The 27,721-nt window shown below is 44.2% G+C and overlaps 1 protein-coding gene and 1 long non-coding RNA gene across 7 annotated transcripts in view; one reads left to right on the forward strand and one right to left on the reverse strand.

Moving 5' to 3' along the window:
• Positions 1-627: 627 nt before the first annotated feature.
• The window catches only part of GRIN2B (glutamate ionotropic receptor NMDA type subunit 2B), a 235,246-nt gene continuing 208,152 nt past the window's right edge, over positions 628-27,721 (reverse strand). For all 6 annotated transcript variants that reach the window (XM_064419975.1, XM_064419974.1, XM_064419976.1 and 3 more), the window contains 3 exons: positions 26,226-26,413; positions 24,180-24,418; positions 628-22,366 (listed from right to left, as the gene is read on the reverse strand). In XM_064419975.1, coding sequence (XP_064276045.1) covers positions 20,453-22,366; positions 24,180-24,418; positions 26,226-26,413 — 2,341 coding nt within the window. In that variant the 3' untranslated portion in view covers positions 628-20,452. The remainder of the gene's footprint in view (positions 22,367-24,179; positions 24,419-26,225; positions 26,414-27,721) is intronic.
• LOC135300497 (uncharacterized) lies at positions 22,250-24,520 on the forward strand. The gene is made up of 2 exons (XR_010362332.1): positions 22,250-22,389; positions 24,166-24,520. It is a non-coding gene; the product is annotated as an uncharacterized LOC135300497 (long non-coding RNA).

The following is a 27,721-nucleotide window of genomic DNA, read 5'->3' on the forward strand; positions in this document are numbered from 1 at the left end:
AGTGTTTGGACCAGGGTAACCTCTGTAAAGATCAACTCCTTCCCTCAACTTTCTCGTAGTGTTGGGGGTTGTGATTAATGACTGATGCCCAGATAAGGTGACATCATTGAAGACTTCCTTACCATCTTTCCCACCCCTGTCTTGGCCACTCCTCCATAGTCTCAGTCTGGGCTTTGTTTTACATAAACCATGTGCCAAAGCCTTGTCACTTGCTGGCTGACAGGAGGGGTTCAAGATATCTCCAAAATCTTGTAGGTGGGTTAGCAGTGATATCAGCAACTTCATGGTGGCTTTGATCATGCAAACCCCAGAGACATTTTCAGGCAGTATAAAGGGAGATTCAACCCACCGAGACAATCTCCCATTCCAGTCTCTGCCTCAGTATTGTTTGTGTTTCATGAATATGATCAGGCTCCTTCATCCACTCACTGTCACCACCCAACCTCAAGAGCGCAGCCCCAACCCACAGCTAATAGTGGACATCAGGGCAAGAGCCCCTCTCAAGTAACGTTGTCATCCTAATTTCAACTCATCACCATTTCAGGCTTTTAAAACATCACTCATCAGCAAAATTCCCAGGCATTCTCCAAGTTAACAACAAAATGAATGAAGACAACAAAGAAAATATTCTGATTATGGGTTCCAATTTTTTTAACCCTGATATTCTGTGGTACATTTCTTTATTTTCGAATATAAAGTGACAGAAATAATTTGTTGTTAGAAAAGAGAAAGTATCTTTGACTATTTACAGGTTTTATACATCACAAAGCTTTTCATGTTTTTTTCATGTTGATTTGTTGATTTTTCTTCTTTTTTTTTTCTTTTTTTTTTTTTTTCTCCACATCCTTTAAACAACGCTGAACTGGAAATCTCAACAGTTCACAAAAACCCTCTTCCCCAAAAAACAGACCCCAATGAGAAACAAGAGAAATCAAAGAGGAAAAAAATTAACTCCTTTCATAGTTGTCCAGGAAATCCATTTGCTTAAATACATATATTTTTATATTTATAGTTATTATTGTTTTCAAGTTCAAACACCCAAAATTCAAGAGAGAAAGGGAAAAAAAAAAACAAACAAACAAGTGTCTTCCCCACCCCCCTCCAGAATCTGTTGATCCCTGCTTGTCCAAAATCAGAAAGAGTTATTTACAGAAAGAAGAACCGGAGGAGGGTGAGGGTGTGGGAAAGAGGAGAATGAGGTTGTGACAGGCAGAGAAAAGATTGTAGGATTAGGGCCTCGGAGAGGTGAGGCGAGCCTGAGTTTGACCACGCTTTCCCTTGGGAAGACGCTGCACTGGGGAAGTGTCCCCAGTGTCCCCTTGCCCCCACATTCAGCGCAAGGGTGCTGCCTTGCTGGATCCTGTCTCAGCCCCACACCAGCTGCTCGGGTTCATCGCTGCCCTCCTCCCCACACCTTCCCTTGGTCTTCCCATGCCAGCCCTGGACACCTCCAGCCAAAGGTATACAAGGAGCAGAGGGAGTGCCTCGGGGGTCTCCGCTGCACCCAGCTGAGCCCCTTCACACAGATCTATGACTATGACTGCTCCTTTCCCTCCCACCAGCTCCTTTTGCTCCTCATCCATTTCACTCCCAGTCTAAAGTCACTGAGTGCTCAACTAAGCTGTGTTCACAGGAGCCTAACTCCAGGTCCACAGGTTCCATTATATGAGACTCATCCTGCTGCCAGCTAACCTTGGCACCCTCTCCTTCTGTTTCCTGACTGCAGGGCATTGGCAAGTAACAGGCACTATGGAAAGACTTCACAGAAAATCCACCTTGAATCCCAATTCTTTCTTCCCTCTGTAGGATATCCTGACTTCAACTGCAACCTGCTGGAAAAGGTCTGCCAGCTAAGTAAAATTTTACACGACAGAAAATGAAGTTTATGTTGCAGATGTGAGCCTGCAATTTCCACATGATTTGTGTGTATTATAATGTATTAATCACGAAACACTATGTAAATGTGTGTAAATGCAGACCACAATCTTAAATCAGTTTTGCATAATGCAAGTAAACAAATTAATCTCCCAATGTGCTTGTAAATGTTAATAAAAACTTGACATTAACCGTTAAGTTAATGTCACTAGATGATAATGTTACTGGATGAGAAAGCAGTGTTGTGTGTCACGTGTCTTTTAAATGCAAATTAGTAAAATCTACATGTCCAAGAAACATGTTCTTGAGAACTCAAATTGCTGTTTGCTGCAAGTCATGTAAGCTCTACTTTATCCGTCAGCAATTTCTTTTTAAAACACTGCCTCCTCCCTGGAGAGAGTAAACCATCCAAAATGTAAGGAACCCTTGAATATTTGAAGAGTGGCAGTGACTGTGTAAGTAGGAGTATGCATAATTTAAAGGGGTTCTGGCAAGACAGATCTACAATTTTGGAGCAATTAATTAGGCTGTAAACTGAACTAAACTGACCTGTAATCCTAGGAAAGCTGGCTTTATAATCCTAGTCATTTGAAAACAAAAGGAAGCTGGGTCAACCTCTGTCCAGTTGCATGTTTGTTTGCACTTCAAACCATCCTTCAAGGTTTGAAAGCAATGCCCAAGAAGTAGTTGGCCAGAAAGTTCAGTCACTATTCAAACAGACCAGGATGTCTTGGATGAAATTCATGAAGAGTTGCCAAGATGAATGAGCATTTTGCATGATACAAAGAGGTTCTTTATGAAGCTTCTCCAATGTGACAGTCTGAGGTGTTACTGCACACTGGTGGAACCTAAAAAAAGGGAATTATTTTCTATACAATATTTTGACAGTCTCCCTGTAAATGCTGAAAGTTTGTAGCAGCCTGACAAAAGCAGGAAAGGGATGCTCAAGACTACTTGTGAGGAGTACAGTAAGACCTTGATGTGCAAGTTTCCAAAGAAGGGAAATGAGTTGCATTTTGAATCTTAGTAGAGCTTCAGCTGAGAGACATAAGGTCAAGCTGGCAGCAGAGGCTGAGCCCTGTGCACTGCACACATCCTCAGAGAGCGTATACAGCTCAGCACCTCTCTGGATTAGGTCCATACATGCACTTTCCCATGCTACCTGTAAAAGTAGAGCTAACTGAAAATGCACAGAGCAATCACAATTTATGGTCAGAATATTTTTGTCCAAGGTTGGCATAAGTTATGGCATCCTCAAGGCTTTGCCCAACTGAAGAAGTGAAATGAAGCTGGAAAACAAGAGCACTGCCAGATTAACAAGATTTCTCACCAAACTCACCTGAAGCAGGTGTTGATTACCCTGGGCATGCTGTCATTCCTTCATGATTTCCGAAACTGTAAGAAGAAGAAAACATCCTTCCAGGTACTGAAGTGGCAACTCTGGGGTCTTGTGGTTTGCTCCTCAGTGGATCAGAGATTCACCTCCTCACTCTTCCCCTGCCTGTGTAGGAAAACCTAATCACTTTAGAGCATGGAGGGAATCTCAGTTGGGTTGTATGTGCACAGTGCTGCAAAGAGACAACTCTTTCAAATCTTGAAAATAAACAAACAAACAAAACCCCCAAACAACAGGCTGAGACCCTGACTGGCCCTTCAGGTTGAGGCCTGTCAACATCCCAAATGAATTCTCCCAGCACAAACTTCCTGCACTACTTCTGACTGCACTGCTTTCTCCAAATAGCAACCATGAACATAATACTTTTCCAAATGAAAATGCCAGATGTCCTTTTCTTCTACCCCTAGTCTTTATCCCTGTTCATACAAGTCACACCAAATCACCTGGCTTATCATGTCTGAATGCCTCAATTATTTCCCTTATAAAATGTATGTCTCATTTAACCTCAAGAAAATTAGATGCAAATGCATGCAAGATTTCAGGATATTTGCATAATATATGTAAACTATGGCATCTGTCAATTTGCTTGTTAATGTAAATGCTAATATTAACGTATTTTAGTTTAGCATCAAAATTGCAAACTCTTTGAAGTAAGGAGTGTGGCAGAACGAAGCATCAAATGGACAAATCTCGTTTCAAAAAAGGACCTAAATGGTTTTGATCAATTTTGTGTCAGGGTTTCACCCTGCTGGCACATCATTTCACTTTACTTGCTGCTTCCCAAATTAGTGACTGGTACTGACATGGTCCAACTCCACAGCAAGTGTTGGGAGAGTGGAGTGTTGTTAGGAGAGGTGGAGTCATTCTGACCAACACAAAATTACCCCTGAAGCCACCAGTCACTGCTTGTATTCGATGTGCATCCCCAAGCGTACCTTTCTGATTAAATCCTGCCCCACATACTTCCCCCTCAGTGACAGGAGCTACTGAGGAGAGAACTTTTGCATCTTCTCAAGGGATCTTCATATCCTCAGCTCAACCCAGGGCATCCTCCAGGATTAGTTGGTAGTTGAGATAAGTATCACAATATTTTAGGCTCAGGAGAACTCAATTAATTTACCTCAGTATTAAATACTCCAGCCTCTTCATAAAGAGATTTTTAAAAAGAATAAATATTTCTAGCTTCTGTAATGGAAATTTCTAAAGGCATCTTAGGCATCTAAGCACTATTGGCTTTCAATAAGATGAGTTTTGATTTAATAAATTTCTTATGTGTTTTTAAAAATTCTTCCCTCTGTGATGCAAACATGGCAAAAGCATTAACTGTTTATTTCTTCCCAACACGATGTGCTTATGGCTCACATTTGGGGTTACCTGGGGTACTCTAGGTCCAGGATGTGTAGTAGGGGGACTTGAACAGGGCCAAGAAAGTGCTAGACTTGGGACTCAGGGCTCATCCCTTGAGACCAAGGTGGCAGGGAAATTGACCCTGCCCTCTGTGGCAGGTACTAGTCTATTCCCTCAAAAAAGCCCAAGTAGAAACATACCCAGAGGCTGTGTTGGAGTACCAGTCAAAGATCTGCCTTATTCTACCACTTCAAAACAATGCTCTGCACAGAGTGACAGCAGTCAGAGTTTCCAAGTGAGCGAAGAACCTTCCCTTTCTCCTTTCCAGGAAATTGTCCCTTGGGAGCTGGGGAAATAGAGAAGGAAGAAACCAAGTCCTTCTTTTCTGCTTCAATGCGAGTCTACACAGCAGCCTTGAAGGAGTGGCGAGCACACGGTGTAAGTCACTCAGCATTCCAGTGCGCGTCCGCTGCCGAAGGACAAGTGCTTACCCAAAGCTTCACCTTGCAGCTGGCAGGCCTCCGTGTCTTGCCTCCTCAGCAAGGATAACTAATCAAAGGGCCACAGAGACAGGTCCAAAGCATCATGCTGCTCCAGTTTTAATCCAATGCCTCAGATAAGAAAGCAGCCACGAAGCCCTCGCACCCTGAATGTAAAATGGGAAAGGTCAGCAGGGACAGAAAATTCAGTCGCTGCTGCAGCCCAGAGAGAGCCCTGAAGTGGCTTGAGGAGGAAGAACATTTGAACAGTTAGTTCCTAAGCAAAGTGAAGCCACAAAGCTAGAAGAAGTGGCTGGGTCATTACAACTAGCTCTTTTTCATTCCAACTAGAGTGCTTTTACCTGTGTCTCAGCACAGCAAGGTTCAGCCTCCAGAGCTGAAAAAGGAGTATCTCTGTGCAGGAAAGGACCAGAACATGGGGAAGTGCCTTCATTATGTGGAAAAGTCCTTACACATGAAAGGCCTAAGAGAAGCCTAATTGTTTGCTTCAATAAGTAAAGATAATCTTCCCCAGGTATAGGAAATACCCCTTTGCAGATGCCTTTTGTGTAACTACAATCCTAGTCCCTTGTTCAAATGCCAAAAAGACACATTAAATTGCTGGTTTTCACTGACATAATCTTGGCTTTCTGGTGATCACACAAATAATCTATGAGGGCAAACAAAGCCACCAGAGCTCATTAACAAAAGACAGAGACATTTCAAGAGTATCCAAGCTTCTGTGCTACAGACCTCCAGACTCCTGCCTTTGCTGTACATATGTACTGGAAGGAGTTCTGTCCTCCCTCTGGCTGAATGTCTACCTGAAAGACCTGATATCTGAGCAGTTTGGTGCAGAGGCAAGGTGAGCAGAATGAAAGCTGTTCCACTTTGTCATTAGGCCCTGTGGGTTTAAGGGAAGATAAGCCTCCTGCTTCATTCCAGAGAAGGTGAGCAAGCACACAGGCTGGAGTAGAATGGCCCTTGGCTGAATTTCCAGCAAAGCACGTAGCCACAGCCCTGGGTTTCACAGCCCAGAGTCTGTGAAATTATTCTTGGAAATCTGAATCTTCAGAGCATTCTCCAAACATCTGCTTTAACTCTGTTCTGCTTTATGGGTCCGCCAGTAACAAAAGCAGAGCTTGTGCAAAATGGTCACAGGTGAAAGATACCATATTCTTCATAAGGAAGTAGATGGAATCTACAAGGTACTGGAGCAAAGTAAGATAAACAATACCAATAAGTTGTGTGTAATGACTTCTCTGCCTTCATAAATCACTGAAGGACGCAAAGGAGTCTCCCAATAAAGGAGCAAGGGCCCTTTTTCTTAACATGCAAGTGCAGGAGGTCATAAGGGTAAAAAGGATGGGACCAGCAGACAGAACGAGTGGGAAGAATGGTAAATAGCCATTCACTGGAGGAACAGCCTAGATTTGTAACTAATAATGAAAAAAGCTTCATAAAGCAGACAAAGTCTCTTCTTCCCTGGAGGAGTCAAAAAGCAATCACAGATAGTGCACGGCATAGGGATTGACAACAGGGAGAGACAGGCTAACTAGGGCCCACAGAGGCCAAGAAGATGCTTCAGGATTTGGCCGTTTTTATGCTAACAGGACTTTCTCCCTCTTTTTTCCACCAAGAGGTAATATTCCCATGGATCCTCTTCCATACCTGGTTCAGAATTCAAGAACCCACCAGTCTAGATGGTCTACACCACCATTGCCTTCAGGTCCTCCTTATCAACTTCACCCAAGTCTATACTGACTTGAGCACAAGACAAGATTTTTATCCAGGATTCTTTTTCCTAGCGCACTGCTAGAGGTGTGGCCTAGGTTCATACTGAGACTTTACTGTTTTTCAGACTTCTCAGTCAGTGCTGAACACAATTTCTTTAACAGCTTATTTTAAGCTATATGGTACACTATTTGCCTCTTACCTTCCAGTCTAGAGTGTAGAAGACACCCAGACAAAAAGGACAGGAGCAACAGAGAAGGTCCCCTGCTAGCTGGTGGGGCAATGTTTTAATGGGAGCATGAGGGAGTGAAGCTGAAATTCATGTGCAGGAGATTTGATTCACTCAGGCACGTGGAATACCTTCAAGGCAACCTTCAGAGCAACCTACCAATTTTCCTTGACCCTTCCAGAAACCAGCATCTCCTGTCTTCTGAGCAAGAAGTATTCACAGCATGTGCTGAGGAGCCACCTTGATCCACTGCAGGGTGGGGTGAGTGCTAGCACCTGCTCAAAGGCAATGCAGTGCTCCAGCACCCAGAATCAGAGCCCTCAGTGGAGATAAAGAGCACTGATACCTCACCACCTTCAGGGGAGCAGAGAATCACAGCCATCATTTCTAAGAGGGTCTGGAATGCTGATAGAACATACTGTTTTGTCCGGAATTTGGAGAAGCAGTCTGCTTCTTTTAGTAAACCGGGGGGAGGAGGGGGAATAAAATTTTTTAAAGAGTGAAGAATGGCACCATTCATCCTGCAAAAGGACACTACCTTGTTCTTTCACTCAGAAGGAAATGTGAAGAGCCCCTGGTTTAACTCCTATAATTCACATTACCAAAAAAAAAGGAATTTTTTCAGTCCTTTGTTAATGTCTTACCTCCTTCGTATATGCCTCCCACTATTGATACCTCAACTACTCAACAATCTCAAATCAAGAAGAAAAAATCATGATGAATGCAACACTCAAAAGCAATTCATAGCCATTTTCAATTTGCCTTTTGGTTTTTTGAGTCCATGGGATTAATTCTGCTCTTGTTTTCAACGGTTTTTTTCCCAGCAATCAGAGATAAAAAAGATCTTTCAGTATAGAATGAGTTGTGGTTTTTCCTTCTTTTTTTAAATAATCACAAGATTCCAGCTACCAAGATAGAATACCAAGACTGAAGAAAAACATTATGTATTGTGAATCTCGCAGTAAAAGCCATGACTGCAGTATCCCTCTCTCACACACCACTGCTTCTCTCTTTCTTCTTTTCCCTCAGTAACTAAACAAAAACACCTTTTGCACAGTATTTATTCTTGATCATTTTATTTTGGTGGTTTTCATGCTACATAAAAATTAGTTTTTATATCAAAAAATTATTCACAATATTTCCAAAATAGTTCAAGTTTTTTTTTTCCTTTTTGTGTTTTTTAAATATTTTTAATGTATTTTTATTTCTTTTTTTTTTTTTTACTGCAGCTAGGGTTACAAAACATCCCATTTCCTCTCGCCACCACCAATTCACTGTCGGTTCCCTTTTACATTTGCATATGTAAAAAAAAAAAAGAAAAATAACAAAAGTTTTTATATCATTTACTTGAGAAATAAAAAGTCATTTGGCACTCATGTCTCTGTGGCTCTGATTTTCACCAGTGAAGTGGCTGGAGGTGGGCATGTGTGTGTGTGTGTGTGCGCACATATGCATGCATAAAGGGTATGAAGAGGAGGCAAAATTTAGGCAAAGATGGTCTCAGAAGCGGATAGGATATATCTGCTGTGTTCAACAGCCTGATGGGTGGCCAGGTTCACCGCAAGGTACCGACAGCTCAAGAGAAGAGGAGGTAGCAGTGTTGGGCAGTAGAAGACTTAGACTAGAGGTGAGTATTTTTCTTTTGGTTGATAGACTGAGCTTATCAAAGGTGCTTTCCAAAGTAAATGTACATTAGTTAGAAAGCAAATACAGCTGAAGTTGACCTGTGACAGGTCTAGAGACGCTACCTGCCCCAACCCTAGTAGACACAACAGTCCTCCACTGCTGTCCTCAGCCACTTCCAAGTGCCAAAGGATGAAGGTGCTGGGTTTTCCCTTAGGTGTCATGATACTGAGAGCTGGCCAGCTGCCCATGCACCACCTTTAATTCCTACTTCATGGTCTGTGAGACTCTGCTCAGCCTTGAATGATATTGTCCAAGTTCAGACAACAAATAGGTCAGGAGAGGCAAGGCTGAAGACCTCTGGCCCATTCAGGGTCATTCATTTGTCCCTGTTGCAGACCTGCATGCCTGGGTCCTGCTCCAGTGTGGGAAGGACTGTGCAGGAGGCAGTGAACCATCTTCCCCTGCCTGCCCTCCAGCCTGATCCACAACCCACACATACTAGAGGATGATCAGCTGTGGGTGACCATTCCCTTTGGGTCAGACCCCTCTGCTACAGGGGTCTTGTCCAAAGAATGGCCATGGAAACTGCCAATTCCATCCTCACCTGGACAATCTTGCATGGCTTCGGAAGGGCAGGACCCAAGGGTCAGAAATGCTCCCTGCCTTGCCACAGCCTTTGGTGCAATGGCCAAAACTCACTGGAGAAACATTTTAACATTTTTTAAGGGAAAAAAAGAGAAATTTTAAAAGGAAGGAAAGAAAGGGAGTACCAAAACAAAAACACCAAAAAAAACCCCACAACTACAACAAAAATCTCCGAAGCCCACTTGTGCAACAATTAAATATTTTGTCTTCTGTGACTCCACAGGGAAGTCAGTGAAAAGCTACTTCCCGAAAGGCTGCTGCCTCCACTATATACCAGGCCTCACCTCCAATTATAGATGGTGCTTTGGCCACTGGCAAAGAGACGTTTCAAGATAGCCCTGCCATTCAGGAAAAACATGTACAGAGGAAAGACCCCAAATACAGCTGAACCATACAAACAATAACCGCACAGAACTGAGGTCTCGGAAATTTGTATTGCTGAAAACACCTCCCTGCGCCCACTAAAAGGACTGTGTAAACAAACAAACAAACAAACAAACATACAAAATAAATCAACAGCTAAACAATAAACCTTCCCCCCCCCCCCAATGTTAGAAATTTTGAAAATGCAAAGCTAAAAAGAGCAGTTTGCTGTGTTTCTGACCTCAGGTGAGAGACAGCCTGCTCCAAAGATAGGAAAAGCAACCAGACAGGCAAAGAGGCCTCCAAAGCTAGCAGCTTTCTGTGCTAACCTCCACACTGACTGCTATCCAGTGGGAAGGTCATTTCCTACAGCACCTCTTGAAGGCTCCAGCTTGCTAGGAGTTTTTAGGTGTATAGCATGTTGATAATAGCAATAATATCTAAAATACACACACGCACATGTACAAGCATTCACACACATATATCTTCTCTTCCATAAATGACAAACCTGGCAGAGCACAGGATACAATTTGATGGAGAGCAAAGAGCAGCTAGACATGGAAGAAAGCGGAAGAAATGGATGAAAGTGGTCTGATAGAATGAGTCATTGGAGACCACAGGTCATTTTCTTACATTTCATATATATATAAAGAAAAATAAACCATCAAAGAGGCCCAGTGACACCAGCACTAAAGGGCTGGTTAAGCAGACTTAAGATAGGCTAAATGATGAGTGTCCTAGCCCCTAAATGTTGCTCTTTCCTTGTCTGGCTAATCATGGCATCTCTTCATTGGGTCCTGATTGTCTTTTCTGGCTGCTGACAGAGGACAGCAGTGTCTTGTTCAGCAGCTTGGCCAGTTAAAGTGCTGTGCCGGTTTGTGGAGGGCCCCCCCAGAAGGTCATCCTCTCTGGTGCTAGCAGTCTTGTGATCTCTCCTGGAAATGAATGGGATGGGGAATGGCTGCAGAAAGTTCACTTCCTTCTACTCTCCCTTTTCACTGTCCCATCTGGAGAAATGGAACCCCTCCAGAGTGTGGAATTTGCAACCCCCCCAGTCAGCTCCAAGTAGCAAAAGTGATATTCTTCCACATAATGGAATGGGAGACCAAATCACCTCAGCTCAGCTTTTTTGTGTATTTATCTGACACAAGAGCAAGATAGGACAGGCTAGTGTTTTCTTGCAAGTGGAACTTCAGTGCTTGCATCACCCTAGGAGGCAGCAAAATGAATAGCAAGGGAGTCTCTTGTTACAGTCACAGATCAGATTGACCAGATCGCTCCCAAAAGACCTTACCAGTCAGTGTGTGATTGTTTTCCTGCTCCACCTACCAGTTAAGGCCAAAGTAGGTAATGAGTGTGGCACAATGGTTTGGAAATGTGGCACGGATGGATGTGGCTTCAGTGGATGAAGCACAGAAGTGAATCAACTCATGGAATGGGTTTCTGATGCTGTAGTCAAACCCTCTACAGGGGTCTGCAACCCAGCCTCATCACTGATTCAGAGCTGGTCCCCTGGAATCCAAAAACAGCAGCCATGCCAGGGTGTACCAGGAAGGAACAAGAAGGCTGCCAATTTACCTGCAGGTACCTACCAACACCTGGCTTTAGCAGCACACGGCTCCCATCGCTTTTGTCTCAGCTCAAACACATGCGTACAAACACCTAAGCACACGCACAGTGGCACCACACATACAAATGTGTGCAGGCTGCATAAATACACATACCAACATGAACCCACCCCTGCCCCCCACGACAGACAAGTGCAAGAAATACAGACAAGTAGCAACAGGCATGCAACATACACATGGTGATCCCAAGCAGAGGGAACCCCTCTAAGCTATGTTCAAGCATGGTAGGTTCCTGGGAGATGAATCCTGGCAAAATACACTGCAGGAAGAGGCCTATGCAAGGAAGAGAATCCAAAAAAGCCATTCCAGGCATCTAAACCCCTAAGTAGTTCTTCTGAAAGCTCCTTGAATTTCACAGGGGTTTAGCTGCCTGTGAAGACAGATCTGGCTCCAAAGCCTGGAAGGAAAGCAGAGGGAGAAAGTACAAAACTTGAATCTTATCCCCTTGACTGATTTTTGTCTGTTCAGGGGCAGGTATCACCTTTTTCTGGTTGACATGGGACTTACCAGCCAAGTGCCCAAGGACCTAGAGAGAAGTCTCATGTAATGGATGCATTCTCTCTGGACACCTTGCAAATGTTGCCATATGCTATACTTTTGGCACATTGAATAAGCAAAGGAAACACAGCAAAGGGCCTTGTGATGTTCAGAAAGGTAACTCACTATTTTGCCATAAATTAATCTATGGGATGTTTGCCCAAGGAGATATCTACCTGTGTCATTGCAATACCACTAAATGGGCCACCATTTCCAACTCCATTTATGTTTAGAGTTCTGCCAGGAGTCACTCAAATGTGCAAACATATACCTCCTCCCAGACTTACAAGAATTTGTAGCCATGTATTCACCAGTACACAGACCTCTGTGGACCATGCTGGGACAGTTATGCCAGCATCATAGCAAGGGTACATCAGAAGCCTGACTATCCTCCTCACACCTGGGAGCAGAGATCCATTCCCAGGTGGCTGTGGTGGTTCTTCTCACCCAGAAATCAGAAACACAGGCCTGCAATGTAATGGCAGCTTGAGCAAGAGTTAGCTGCAACAAGGAGAAGACCGCTGCTCTGAATAACCTCTGGCCATGCTGACCCTTTGCATTGCTCCCTGCACTGCCCATGTACTTCCACACAACTACACTAAACACACAGAGATTGACTGGCCCTTTCTCAGACTGTGGCCAGAAGACCCTGGTGTCTTCAGGGATAAGCAGCCAGCACCAGGGACATTGAGGATGGTGGGTTGATGGATGTTCATTAAGGAACAGTGCAAACTGTCAAAAAGGGAAGGAAGGAGATGTTCTTGGCATCTGCCTAAAGCCTCTACCAGTCTCACATTGGCTCTCTCCATGCTTATTCACCATCCTATCACTCTCCTTACTGCTATGATATCAGACCACCAACCCTAGCAGATAATGCCAAGTATCAGCTTATACTGACTTGTCAGACAGAAAGGGACCAAATTCTACCGGGCATTCACTCCCAGGTCTGCAACACAACAGAACTTCACATAGGTCCTTAGAAGCCTCTAGGCAATAAAGGAAGTGTCCTGTGCTTTTGAAAGTTAGCATACTTCTCTCCAGCAGGCTTGCTTTATTCACACAGAGTAAAAGCAAAGAACTGGTACTGATCCTGATATGGGTCAACCTGGAGTGGATAAAAACTCCCTGCTATAAATTTATCAGTCAGCCATCAAGGACAGAAATTATGTTCTTTCTCTGGGCTCTCTCAGAAAATACAATTTTACTGCTCCCTTGCATGGGCAAATTTGCCATACTGATGATTTCTTGAGTGTGCAAGAGCAGAACACTACCTCAGTGAACATGACAGAGAAGTCAAAAATAGCTACAAAATATCATCTTTTAAAAATCTGGTCATGGCTAGAATTTTCCAGGAGAGAAGAAGTGGATGCCTGCCCTTCACTCATCTTCTACACAGCATTGCACAGGCTGATGAAGACAACAGAGCAACAAGAAAGTAATAAGAGAAGGAGAGTGGGAGAACAGCCAGCATAAGTAATTCTGAGGGAAGAGGCATTGAGATGAAATTGAAGATTTGGTGTAAGATGGGAAAGTAGATCAGAGGCCAAGGAGATGAAGCAGTAAGCTGCTGAAGAGATCAAAACACCTGAAAATGAGGTTCTGAATAAGGTTCATAAGAGGAAGGACAAAGAGCAGAGGAAATAAAGTGATCAAGAATGGCACAGAGGGTCTGAGACCATGCTCCCTCCCCTTTCACTGGTACTGGAAAGACCACAAAAAGAGGGAGAAGAAAAGGTTGGCCAGGAGAGGAAGGCCCATACGGAGGTCCCTGTAATCCACAGTAACAAATGTACCCTGCTGGCATCCCAGGGAGAAGACAATGGGGACCAGGGAAGAGGAAGTAATCAAAGAGCAAAGCACATAGAGAAGGAAACAGCCTTGTGCCTCAAACAAACAGTCCCTAGCAATCAACACGGCTTTTATTACAGGAAATTATTAACACCCTCTGCTACCCACCACCCCTTACCAATCCCAAACCTCCCCTCTCTGGGGACCCTTTCTTGGCACACACATATAACATCCAGATAAACTTTCCGAACCAGCAAAAGCAACCACTGAAACAACTTCAAACACCACAGACCAATAAAACCACAATTTAGAAGTTAACTTTCCCAACCCCCCCCCATGCCATTATTTAATAAGGAAATACTGTACAGATATAAAACCCACCCTTTTCCCAACCTGAATATAATTGCTTGAGCTAGTTTCTGTACATATATACACATGTATTTACACAGTAATGCTGCAGTCAAGAAAGCAGATGATGTAAAAGTCACAAAGTGAATACATAAATTAAATAACTACCAGCAGAACATTAGGAAAGGTCACGCTGTTCCTACTTGGCAAAAATGTGTTGTGGGACAGAGTCATTAAGTGTACTGCAATGTACTCTGTGTCGTGTGTGTGTGTGTGTGTGTGTGTGTGTGTACATACAGGCACACAAACCTCACAGCTTCCTGCTGTCTCAGGTTTGTTCATGTATGTCTCACTTCCCCAGTATGTCTTGTATGTGTGTACGTGCCCAGAGGAACCCCTGTTCCACAGCATGGAATTATTTTCTGACCTGTTGGAGTGCATACCAGTGCTTGCTGTGAACCTTTAATGTCAGGAAGCCAGCAGGTTAAGAGATCTGAACCACTAACACATCACAGAGATCCTTCTTTACCTCAGCACTCAGGGGACTGTACCCTTGACATTGGCAGACATGAGTCATGCTCTCTGCAATATGGTTTCACTGCCTTTTTCTATACACAAGCAAGTTTATGCTGTGTCAGTTTTGTTGTCAGCAATGGCAGAAGGGTGCCAGAATTCACTCAAATGGCATGGCTAGGAGAGGAATTTGGGGAATCTCGAGAAATGGAGAAAAAATTGAAAGCCAATTTTGAAGTGGTTTTCATTGTTGCTGTTCTAGTGGCAGACACCCAGGTTTGTCTGCAGTCAGCCCCAGGGAGGTCCAGAGGGCCCATGATGAAGATGAAGCAATAGTGTTCATGTTGCCAGTGAGACACTCGGCACCCCAGTTTGCTTTTGATGGGGGAGGAGAGAGGAAGCCACAGGGAACTGTAGGTAAATGCAGCGAGGGTCTATGGCTTGGAAATCTATTTGGCTGCAAATTGAAAATAAGCCCTTGTGGGGACAACAATCAGGTCCCACTAGTTACTATCTCAGTGTAGCTACCTGCAGCATCCAGCAGCATGGTAGGTGTGTTCCAGGTGGACACGCCAGGTGTGTTCAGCAGCAGGGAAGCACTTATGGGAAAGAGTGGGTGCAGATGGGGATCGTGGCTTGGAGTCTGTCCCCATTTGCTGCCAGAAATTTGGTTCCTTTCTCCCACACAGCTCCGAGGGACTCCTGTGGTGACCAGGCATATGCCACAGAAAGGAAGCATAACTGGACCCTACCCTTTGCCAGCTTGGATAGAAAAGTGAGGGTGAAGTGTAATTCCATAGAGCAAGGGCACAGAGGGTCAGCACAAAGTCCTTTCATCAACACTCCTGATCTTTGTCTGCTTCCATTTTCTCTTTCTTTTTGGCAACCAAAAATGTGTGGGGAAGTGCAACCTCCCACCTTTCTCCAAGAGAAGGGCTCATCAAAGGTTGCTTGACTGGAGTGGAGGATGTGTGAAAGGCCTAAGTCTGATCATTGGCTGTGTTCCCAGGCTTGCTTCCATCTGTTGATAAGCAATGGAGGTGGGAGGATATGCCATATTTGATAGAAAGCTCTAAAGCAAAGACTTGCCTATGAAGATCCCTGAGGTATCTCTGATCACTCCAACCTGTCACCACCATCATATTCATTCTTTATCTCCCCCTCTCTCTTTTGCTGGCAATTTTGTTGTGAGCAACAGCCTGCTCTGAATGTAAAAACGGGCACTATTCAAGATGGATGCTAATGTCTTCTTGGAGTGAGGAGCTCAACATCAGCAGACATTGCTGAAAAAGAGGCCCATTCTGGCAACTTTTAACCCCTCCATCAAATCCTTTGCAATGCCACAAAGGAACCTTCCTCCCGAGTATGCTGGAAATTGAAGTACCAGTTCCCTACAGGCAAAGTTCATACTTTGATATTGCTGACCATTTTGAACCCACTGGGGTTCTCACTTGGAGAGTTCTGACAATGCATGCTGGATTTCAGAGAGAATGGGATTTTTTTGTCATTGCTGTTGTAGAGATGGGGATGATGTGCTTCATTGTCTCAACTGACAACAAGTTCTGACTGCAGCTTTTCTTGCCTGCTTAGGATGTGACATTGCAAGCTCTGATACTGCTGTCTCTGGGAGGCATGATGGGAGACAGAGAACTGGTACACCAGCCTGTGTTGTGTTGCACTACAGTAAAAAGTCGGTGTGAATACTCCAACAAGGTTTATGATGTGGAGATCCATGGCTGCAAGTTCTACCTGCCAGTTGCTTTCTACTGTGTATGGCACATTTCTGATATTTTTTGCATATTTCCTTCATCTCCGTCATAGACATCCTCCTTCAGCTGAGTACGTACACTCCAATACCACTTCAAAAGAACATGGCTCATGAAAATACTTCTCAGAGAGCCATGTCTCTGGCTAGAAGTGAGGAGGTAAATGTCAGAAACATTGCCAAAGGTGCCTAATCTTTCCTGGGAGGCTGTCTGCAAATAATCAGTAGAGGTCACCAACTGTAGAGGACACAATGGTTTTTGCTCAGTATTCTTGTGTGCAGAAAACTTCAGAGAGAGGAAATGTTCCCAGCCACTGCCCCAGAAAATACTGGTGTTTCTACAGCAGAGAGAGAGAAATGGTAAGGCAGGGGATGTGGATTTTTGTCAGGCTCTGGTATGAAATCCCATTCTTTTCTGGACAGGTAATAAACAGCACATGGGTGGTTTTCTAGTATAGACAACACCTGCTGCTAATATTACCTGTTTGATTCACTTGAATACTTACAATGAAAATACACCAAATCTAAAATTCTAAATATATAATCAGAGTTTAATAACATCATTGATTTATTTTCTTGATTATGAATTATACCCTCCCCCCTCCCACCCCTTCCCCTTCATCTCTGTCCCAAAAACTTGTTGACCTGTCAGAACTAAAATAGACAAAGCAACCAGAAAAGATCACTTATAGGAGAAAGGATTAACCTGATGGACACGTGGCCTAATATATTAAGGGAGAAGGCAAAATACCAGACTCCTGTGGTTAGACCAGTGGTTCAGTCCAGAATTTCCAGTTCTTCTTTTCTGGTTGCCCTAGAGCATTCATTTGAGTGGTTTGTGGCACAGTTAATATTTGCAGAGCACTCAGAGTGTTAACAGTGCTACAACAGTAAGAATACTAGATAATGATTTTGGCAAACTATCATTTGCCGATCAGTGGAACAAGGGACAGACCAGTTCGGAGAAAATACGAACCAACTTTCAACCCGGAACACAAAAATCAGAACCTTTAAGAAGAGATTTGAAAAAAGTTCCATTAACTTCTTTTTGGTTTGTTTTCAGCTTAATTTCCCTGCAGAGCCACCCTCCAGGTTTCCTCGTTCCAGGTGGGGAGGGACGGAAAAGTACCGAGATAACCACCAAAGAGATTAGCTGCCCTCGTCAGCTGTCAAGCTTCCCAACCCCAAGCCCTTAGGAAATACCAGAAATTATCACGAGCTTTCCCAGGTCCAAGATTTCTAAACCAAAGTAGCATTGGAGAAGTCTCTTAATGTCAAAATGATGGTCCAACCTGAGTGGCCAACTTGATGGTTCACCCCACCACTATCAAGACAGTGTAGTGCCTTGAGGCCCAAATTCCACAGAGAGATGCTGGTACAGAGAGTTTATATGCAAAAAGGAATTGGGGGTGTTCCCATCAAAACATGAAACCCTGCTGGCAAGGCTTGAAGTGACGTTCCGGCGTCTTCCATTCATGAAGATAAAGGTGACAGGGCAATACAGGGGGCCTTGGGGGAACACAACACACATGGGTTTCTCTCTCTCTTTCTCTCTCTCTCTCTCTTTTTTTTTTCCTCATTCATACGGCCTCGACCTGCGTAAACCGCTTCCAAAAATGCAGCCTGAAAAGTCATAGAAAACAAACAGAACGGAAACAAACTTCCCCTCCCTCCCACCCCACGACCTGAATATTCACGAGAAGAGAAACACCAATTTATACAAAAACGCAATAAAAAAGAAATATTTACAAAAGAAAGGAACGCCTTCTTGGTGGCCGCTATCAGAGGAATCTGACAAGCTGCCATGTGTTCTGGATTGCAGATCGCTCTGTTAATTTGTTTGGTTTCTGTTTTTTCTCTTTTCTTTTCCTTTTTGTCCTTGTAATGAGAGAAGAGGGAAAGAGTAAGAAGTTCCCTTACCCCAAAGACTAGGGGGTGGCATCACAAAAATTCTTCCCCTCTTTCCTCCTTAATTTCCTCTGTGAAATATAAGAAAATATTCCCCTCACCAACCCTGCCCACCCTTTCCTTACACACTTTGACTTAACAGGTAAATCCCACCCTCCCCCCTGCCTCAGCTTAAAAAATAAATTAAATAAATAGGTAAATAAATAAAAGGCCTTCTGTTGGCTTATAAAGAGAACGATAAGATAAAATCAACCATGGTGTGGTGAGGAATGTGAGAGAGGTGGCTTTCAGCTCAAGAAATGTGGCTCATAAAGACAGGGCTGCCATCTCCCTTCAGAGTAAATCCTCAGCGGTGTCCCCATGCTCTCAGCACAGGACTCTCTCAACCCTTCACCTGGTGAGCCATGGTGATTGAGACACTGGGACAGACCCAGGATAAGCCATAGAGACTTTGCCATATCTCTCAGGATGGGAGAGGTCGGTCCCCACCCCCACCTCAGGAGATAGATGACATATGAAAGGTGTGTTCAGCTTCTCACTCCTACCATTGCTCCTTTTCCTTTAGTTTCACTTGCATCTAAAATGATACAATGAAAAGAAAAAACACTCTTATTGATACTAAGTGCACCAGGAAAGCTGTCACTACAACTGCAGGGATGGGAAACCCTAGGCTATTCCAGCTTTACACCTGTGCTAGTATCTCTCTCTTTCACACAGAGGCACACACACACGTACACGCACATCTCAGCTTTGTACATCTTCAGTCTTCAGCACAAGTTTCTGTGCTCTCTGGCATTTATTCAAGCACATCCCTTCCCAGGAAGACAAGCTGTGTACTTCCTCTGTACATTCAATAGTAAATATACACATGAATTTCCCACGGGTGCATACACCCTCCTCCCATTTTCACATGTGCAAGGAGGCATGGAAACAGTCCACCAGCACCACCACCACCACACGCACCCTTCTAGGCATTTCTTTTTTCCTTTCCACCATTGGAAGAGGGCACCCTATTCTTTGCATTCCAACCTGCTGGCCGAGTGTAGAAAGAGCAGAAGGATTAAGCTCCTTCTTTCTCTCCCACCCTTGCTGAAAGGACATGCCAAAATGGGTTTGGTGTCCCCTGAAGTGACAGTGAAAAAACTCCCAACCTTTTCCTACTCTTCAAGTCTGTTCTACTGTGTTTGTTCTCCAGACACCTCATAGGATACTGGGTTTATTTTGCTTTCTTCACAGACATTTCAAGTATAAAGTTATCGTATATACTCGCAGATAGGCAAACCCATACAATATACTGCTCCCCCCTTGAAGAATGCCAGAACTAGTGAGCAGCTCACAGCTAACAAACCAACCCTGTTCCTCGTTCCTCAAATACTTCTTATTTCTGTGCAAACCAGCATCTTTTGTCTAAGTTTGGAAAACCAAACCTGGAGTCAGGGAGGCTCAAACTCATACTTCACTTCTTTTCTCTCTCTCCCACTGGTCCGCCACAGATTCAATGGCTGTAATAGCCATAGTGAAACCACTAGCCTGACCTGCAGACAAATCTTCCCTCCCTCCACACCCCCCAGCAGACAATTCAAAATTTTAGCGTAAAATTTCTCAGCATATACGCAAATATATATATATATATATATATTTCAGCCCTAAACCCCCATAGTCTTCACAAAATAATGTAACAAGAACCTCAATATAGCTAACATGTAAGTGCATCATCAAGTTAGTGTTGTTATTCTCCCTTCACTTTCTCCACATCAAACACTACTCTTTTCTAGGCAGTTTTAGGAACAGTTGCCTGAGCAAACATATTTTCCTGCATGTCCATTACATTGCTGCTGCTGCCTCCTCCTGTCACACACGCACATAGACGTGTGTGCATATGCCTTTCCCTGCTGGGAGCCAGCAGAAGTGAACACTAAAGTCAGTGCTGCTCCTCTTCAGCCCACCCCTTCCCTGCCTTTTTTTCTGCTTCCTGAAACCATGAGCAAGGACATCCAACTCCGACATCACTGTAAAGTGCAATGGCCAGGAATGGAGGAGAATGGGAGGAGCGAGAACATGGAAAAAGAGATAAAACGGGAGGCTTGGGAAAGGAGGAGGAAGAGGGGAAACCAAAGAGGTGGCACTTGTCACCAGTGCTGCACTACTCACAACTCCAGTATCCCACAAACTAAGGACGACTCAGGAGAGTAGCTGATGGGATTGATCCCACCCCGCCCTCCCATGCTCCACATACATCCCCAGTCCCTCCCCGCACTCTTCCCCTCTCACTCAAACGTCAGACTCAATACTGGAGAGTTTCTCATAAACATGCCCGTTGCTGGAGCCATTGAAAGCCCTGGGGTTTTTGTTGTTAGGCACACAGGGGTTGGACTGGTTCCCTATACAGATGTCCTTCTGGAAACGGGCTGGCACAGCCCCATGAAGGGCTGAGACCACCGGCTTGTTGGTGGTGACAATGGCTCGGAAGTCTGGCCTGGCTTTGGGCCCTCCTGCCACCACAGGCTGCCTGAAGAAATAAGATTTGCTGCCGTGGAGCAAGCATTGGTCATCCCCAAAAGTGGGGATGAAAGGGTTTTGGGTGACCCGGTCGGGGTAGAGCGACTTGCTGAGCATGTAGCCCCCACTGCTGCCGGGGTTGTTGTGGTGGTGGTAGCTGGTGGCGGGCACTGAGGACTTGTTGTTGGCAAAGGTGGTCTCACTGGCTGGCATCTCAAACATGTGGGCGTAGGGGCTCCCCTCCAAAAAGCGGCCCTTGTCCTTGAGGCTGACGCTGCGGGGGGCCAGGGCCGAGTCATCCTTCTGCAGGTCCACAAAGGTGTCGTAGGAGTGCTGCCGGCGGAGTTTGTTGCGGTTCTTCTTCTGCACCTTAGAGGCAGAATTGGAAGGGCTCTGAGGATATTTGGAGGAGGAGGTGGCACTGGTGGCCACGGGCACAGGGGCAGGTGGCTGGTCCAGCTCTTGAAGTGAGTTGTCCTCACTGATGTCATACAGGTTGCCCGCTTTCTTGCAAGCCTCACAGCGGATGCAGGCCTGGCGGGTGGAGTTCTGCCCCACCGTTGATGGCGTGTAGTTGTGCAGCTTAGAAGGGCAACTGCGGCAGAAATTAGCCCCGGTCCGGTCTTCCCAGTCTAGATTGGTCAGGTTCTTCTCCCATGGCGCTGGGACCCCACTCACAACGCTATGCTTGTGCTCATTCCCTCCACCAAACTCGCCTGAGCCATGCTTGTGATGGGCCCTGTTAGTGCAGGATCCACCCCCTCCTCCTCCTCCTCCCGTGTCACGCTTAAACTCATCTCCCCGTTCTTTGTAGATATCCGTCAGGTCCACGTGTTCCCAGTGAGGTGAGTTCTCCTTGGTCCGAAACTGGTCAAGGTAGAAGTCCCGTAGCCCTTCCTTGTCCCTGAAGTAGCGCTTGTGGTCAGGTGAGCGGGGCGGTCGCCGGCGGTAGGCCAGTTCTATCTCATCAAATTCCCTCCGGGACTTGGCAGAGGCTGGGCGCTTCTTCAGGCTGTCCTTGTACTGCTGCTTCCGCCTCTTGGCTGCATTGCCCTCAATGTTGCCATAGGTGACCGTGTGAGTGGAAATGTCAGAGACATCTGAGCGGATCAGGTCGTCATGGGTCCCACTGCCCCCGTAACGGTCACCCTTGAAGGAGAACTTGCCATAAAGGTCACCCAGCTGGCTGTGCTTGGCAGGGGGTAACCCTAGGTCCAAGGGCTTCTTCCCGATGGAGCGCGACTGGGCGTTGAAGGGCGGGTTGTCACAGTCATAGAGCCCGTCAATGGAGCTGGTGCTGCCAATGCTATGGGGGCGGTGGTGGTGGTGGTAGTGGTCCTGATACACATTGCTGTCCTTCAGCTGGAGATTGCCAAAGGTCCTTTCCACCTCGCTAATATAGTCACTAAAGAGGTTCTCCTCGCACGGGGGGTTGTTGTAGGATTTGCAGTCTGAGTGGGTGAAGCTGCGGCGGTGCTCAGAGATGTCATAGACGGATGACTCGCGGCGGATAAAGTCCAGGGCACTCTGTGGTGAGCCATTGACCCCTGACAGGTTGGCCATGTTCTTGGCTGTCCGAAGCAGGCGGAGGATGTTGGAATGGGTGTTGTTCATAGTTGCTGTGGGGGAGTTCATTGCTGACTGGCGTTCTTCAATGGCCACACCATGGATGCAGCTGTAGATACCCTGAAATGAGAGAAAGAAAAGAGGTGAGCGGTCCTGCAAAGAATACACAGAGGGGAACCTAAACTGGGAACCACCCTATGCATCAAGAGTCTGTTCCTGTAGGACAGTAGGGCCTATCAGCCTTCCATCATGAAGCACAATCAAATCAAATGAAATAAGATCTGCTCTACCAACCCTTGCTGTTCTGACCCTCTTTCTTGACCCTCACATTTTTCTTTTCCCTCCATTCCTCTTCCTCTGCTTTGTTTCAAGTTGTATCTCCAGGATGCAGGAATGCCTGCTTGCACCTGTAAGAGTTAGTCAAATCTAGGAGGTATAACACAGAATTGCAAATGGGGACAATAATATCCTTGGGAATAAAAGAATCAAGACAAATGATTCTGTGTGGATGAGAGGATGAAAGTATGAAAGTCTGTTTTGGACCCTAAAAATCATCTGGGCATCAGTGATTCAAGACAGGAGCTATCTTAAAAGGGAACAGCTTCATTTGTCATAAACTTAGCTACCTTTATCACCAGCACAGATTAGAAAAGGAAACAGAGACAGAGCAGAACTCTAGAATAGGTATTTAGGTATTTTGCATGTGGTTGAATGAGGTACAATAGAATTCTTAATTTCATTCTGTTAAATTTGACAATGATAACAGGCTCTAAATTGACACCCCTGATAGCAGAAGTCCTCTATTCAACCTCAAATCAGACAACAGAAAGGCCCAATTTCTCCACATTCTCCACAAGCTCATTTCACTCATGACTGTTTGCAAGGGCTATCCCTAGGAACAGAATGAAAGGGGCTCCTTTATTCCCTGACCTTCCAAATGGTGTCTGATGATTAATGTCAATTGTGAAATGGACACCATCACATCATGTTATCATGGTTTCTCAGCAGCTAGCAGATGATTAACACTTTTCAGACCTTTCACCAACCTGGCCCAGGTCTAACAGATAACCACAGAATGAAAGAATCTATTCTTAGCTAAGGGTCACCAAACACAATGCCCCATCTCATCTCCAGACTAAACCACATTAGAAACTAACAATATAGAAGAGAGGCTGTGCCCTTGCATTCAAAAGGCTTTGTCATTTCTCTTCAATATGTTATGCAGCAATTACATACTCCTTTTACAGTCAAAGTAGCTTCTGCTACATCAGATGCTGAGCTAAAAAATGCCAAGATTTGACCTCACTTCAGAATGGATCAGGAGAAAGAACCAGTGGCTTGAAAGAAGGAAAATAAAGCTCCAAATGGGATACTGCTAGCAACACTAATAGTGGAAGATGACTCAGAAATGGCTAGAATCTGTTTTAAATGTAAATACTGTACCCCAAGGCAGATTTGCATAAAGCAATTGCTAAGTTTATGTGGTCATCCTCTGTAAAAAGATTTCTGCATAGTTCAGGGCATGCCTTTTGGTTAAGGACTGCTGACTGTCAATGAAAGCACACTTCTAGTTAACAAAAGGTCAGCTGAAAAGATGTAATTTAGAGGACAATGTAAAACTCCTGAATTTCTAATCATACTATCCATCATTACTTGATTACAACTCACAACTCACTTTGGAGGAGCAAACAGTAACAGTTAACTTGTCTTGTCCTGTGTTTTCACCTCCATGTGAAATTTCCATTTCCTTTACCATACTCCAGCAGAGACCAAAGAAAAAACTAACATGTTTTTGCAACATTAACAGTGCAAAGATGACACTGTGCAGACTGCCACCTGTGTATTAGACTGTCTTGGTGGGTATTCCCATCTCCAGAACCTAGGACTGTCTAAAGAAAGCCTCTGTTCATCCCTGACAGTTAATGGCACTCACCCTGCTGATGGAGAAGACTACACCAGGCTTGCCAGAGCAGACACCCATGAAGCAGTGGCGGAATTGCCAGTAGAAGAGATGCTCACAGATGAAGGTGATGAGACTGAGGGCCATGGCTGCTCCCAACATGTAGAAGACACCTGCCATGTTATCTATATCCAGCTGGCTGCTCATAACCTCATTCTTCTCATTGTGACAAATGCCAGTGAGCCAGAGAGCTTCCAGCTCCTCCATCTCCCCTAGAATGACAGACAGGAGGAAGGAAACAGGTTAGATAATCCTGCAATAGCTGAAGAGCTCAAACTGGGGCAGACTGAAAGCAAGAAGCTGATCTAACGTAATTTCCTGTCTCTATGTTCTTTTCCCACATCTATAACACCAATAAAATATCCTGACTGCCCTTCTGATGGGGCAAGTGCCATTTGTCACAGGAAAGTCAACAGGATTTTTCCGAAGTCTGATATTAGCCATAACAAGCTGTACCACAGGACACAGCTATGATACCTGCTGTGTCTACACTGAGATGTCTACACCGAGATCCTGAAACAGTTGTCCAGCACATGACTGAGGATCTGGCTTCACAAACTTCCACTTTCATTAATTCAATGAAGGGAAAAATTAGTGACTGATAGTGGTAGACAAAAATTAATCACTTCTAGATGAAAACATTGTATGTTTCTAAGTCTGAATCAAAATATTGATTGTTTTCAATCAATTTTTGTTTCCATCATATCCATAGCTCATTAAAACCAAGTGCAATGTTCCAAAAAATATTTGAGTATTTTTACTTGTTTTTCTTCCCTTCAATTTTGTCCAAATTCAACACAAGGGCTTTGACCAATCAAAAATTTTACTAATTCATATCAGCTATGAGCAAATGTTCTGTACTCTAATTTCATACACCACTTACTACCATTATGGTGCTGTCATGAGGGGTGAGAGGGAGGTAAACACTCACACGCACACACATATTGAGACATTCAGAACAAACTAAATTTGCAGGATGACAAATTGTTTCATGCTGTTAGAAAAGTTAGTTTTTCACATTTTAAATCTCCAGTCCAGTGGCAGGGGGAAAAAATCCGTACATTTAAGTAATGCCATAACAGAGTTTTTGAAGCTTTGTGGAGAACTTATGTCCTTCTCTGAAATAGTACATACTAGGCTTTTTAAGAAGCAGAACAATCTATCTGTCAGGTGGCCAATTTTCTGAAGTATGTCCAAGTTATGTTCTTTCCATATTTATAATACCATATGTTATTTTCAGATTTCAGGGGAGAAAAAGAATACTTATAAATAAAATAACCTATGAATTTTATTTATTCATAAAAAAAGGACACAGGAAAATGTAATGTGAAATGGCAAGACAGGAAAATACTTGCTAAGAAGGAATTTCTTTTGCCATGAACAATTTTTGTTAATCTAGCAATTTCTCTGTAAATTAAGAGGTGAACTATGTAACTATAATGTTCTAATTAAAACCTCATTCCAAAATATGCTTCTGAGTCTCAAGCTCTTCCTTGGTTTTTTAAATTTTGGTTTGGGTTTTTGGGTTTTTTTTAGGTTTTGGAAAATCTGATCTAGCTCTTTCATCCAGAAATATTTTTCCTTTAATTCAGTCGACTCTGCATAAATAGATCCTGTCTAGAGCTATAAAGTATGGAATAACCACAGACAGTCCAATATAATTAGTGGGTTTGGTCATGGCAAAACCTCAAAGCTAGTGAAAAATTCACACCAGAAATCTTGTTTTTACAAGCTATTTTTCACATAAGATATTTTTCAAACACATATCTGATCTTGTTCTATGAAAACTTTAGTGCTTTTGGCACTGAAGGCTTTTGATGATACTGCTACCCTGCATCAATAACAAGAAAGAAGTGACATTCTCGCATTTTTGCCGTGTTGCCTCTAAAAAAGCCCCATTAATAATTCCATGTTCTCAACTCACATCTGAAGTACCAGAGCCAGAAACTTCCATTTCTTATACACAAAACTCACTATTTCTTAGGAAAATTCCAGCGTGTTTTTTTTCTTGTCTCTTACCATCTCCAAAAAGCTGTAGAATCGCAAGATCAACCTGGCGCTTCCAGCCTGAGTCCTTTTGGATGGCAATGCCATAGCCAGTGGAGGCAAACACTTTCCCACTCCCAATTGTCACCAGCTTGCAGCCTTCATCTCTGCCAGCCATGTAGTTTAGCACTGCTGCATCATAAATGAAAGCATCCAACTTCCTGCAGAGGCAAGAAACAAGAGGGTATAGTACAGAAAACATAACATCTGCATGAAATCAAAGGTGTTTTTAGGTAGGTAAGGAAGAAATTAACCTCTTTAAGATAGACTGCAATATGTTATGTAGAATCATAGAAAGGTTTGGTTTGGAAAGGGTCTTAAAGACCATCTAGTACCAACCCCCATGACATGGGCAGGAACACCTTCCACTAGACAAGGATGCTCAGAGCCCTATCCAGCCTGGCCTCAAACACTCCTAGGGATGGGGCATCCACAACTTCATCACCTCACAGTAAAGTGCCTCACCACCATTGTGCAAAAGATTTTTTTTTTCCCTATTACCTAATCTTTCAGATTGAAACCATTCCCCCTTGTCCTGTCACAACATGCATTAATAAAAAGTTTCTTTCCAGCTCTCTTGTAGGTTCCCTTCAGGAAAGTCACAATTAGGTCACCCTAACGCCTTCTCTTCTGAACAATCCCAATTCTCTCAGCCTTTCCTTGTAGGAAAAGTGCTCTGTCCTTTTAATCATCTTGTTGGCTTCCTCTGGACTCACTCCACCAGGTCCATGTCCTTCCTGTGCTGGGGACCCCAGAGCTGGATGCAGCACTGCAGGTGGGGTCTCACCAGAGCAGAGCAAAGGGGCAGAATCCCCTCCTCCATCCTGCTGCCCATGCTCCTTTGGATGCAGCCCAGGATACAACTGGCTTTCTGTGCTGTGCCGTTGCTGGGTCATGTCCAGCCTCTCGTCCACCTGCACTCCCAAGTCCTTCTCAGCAGGGCTGCTCTTGATCCCTTCATCCCCAGCTTGTGTTGATTCCGGGTTTGCCCCAGCCCAGGTGCAGCACCTTGCACTGGGCCTTGTTAAGCCTCATGAGATTCCCATGTGCCCAATCTTTGAGCCTGTCCAGGTCCCTCTGGATGGTATCCCATCCTTCAGGCATCATCTTCACCACAGTTAAATAAAAATCTAAGCCTAAAGCTGTCTTACAGGTGAATCTGGGTTATAAATTAGGATAGTTTATTTCTTTCTGACTATCTGCTAATCGTCATTTTGATATTAAAGGAAATTTGGAATACACACATACTGCAAGATAAAGATGAATGAAGAGGAAGTCAAGGGGATCTATATCCTTAAGAATAACTTATATTTCTGTACTTTCATCTTGAAAGAATCTAAAATGCTTTATAAAATATATCAATATTAGATAGCAATGTAGGGATTGAAGTAAGGAAAATATTTTCTTCAATTCAAATGCTGGCATGACTTAGCTGAGAAAAATTCATTTTTTTTTCAAATCAAATACAG

This window comes from Passer domesticus, chromosome 5, assembly GCF_036417665.1.
Source record: "Passer domesticus isolate bPasDom1 chromosome 5, bPasDom1.hap1, whole genome shotgun sequence".
Taxonomy (NCBI): domain Eukaryota; kingdom Metazoa; phylum Chordata; class Aves; order Passeriformes; family Passeridae; genus Passer; species Passer domesticus.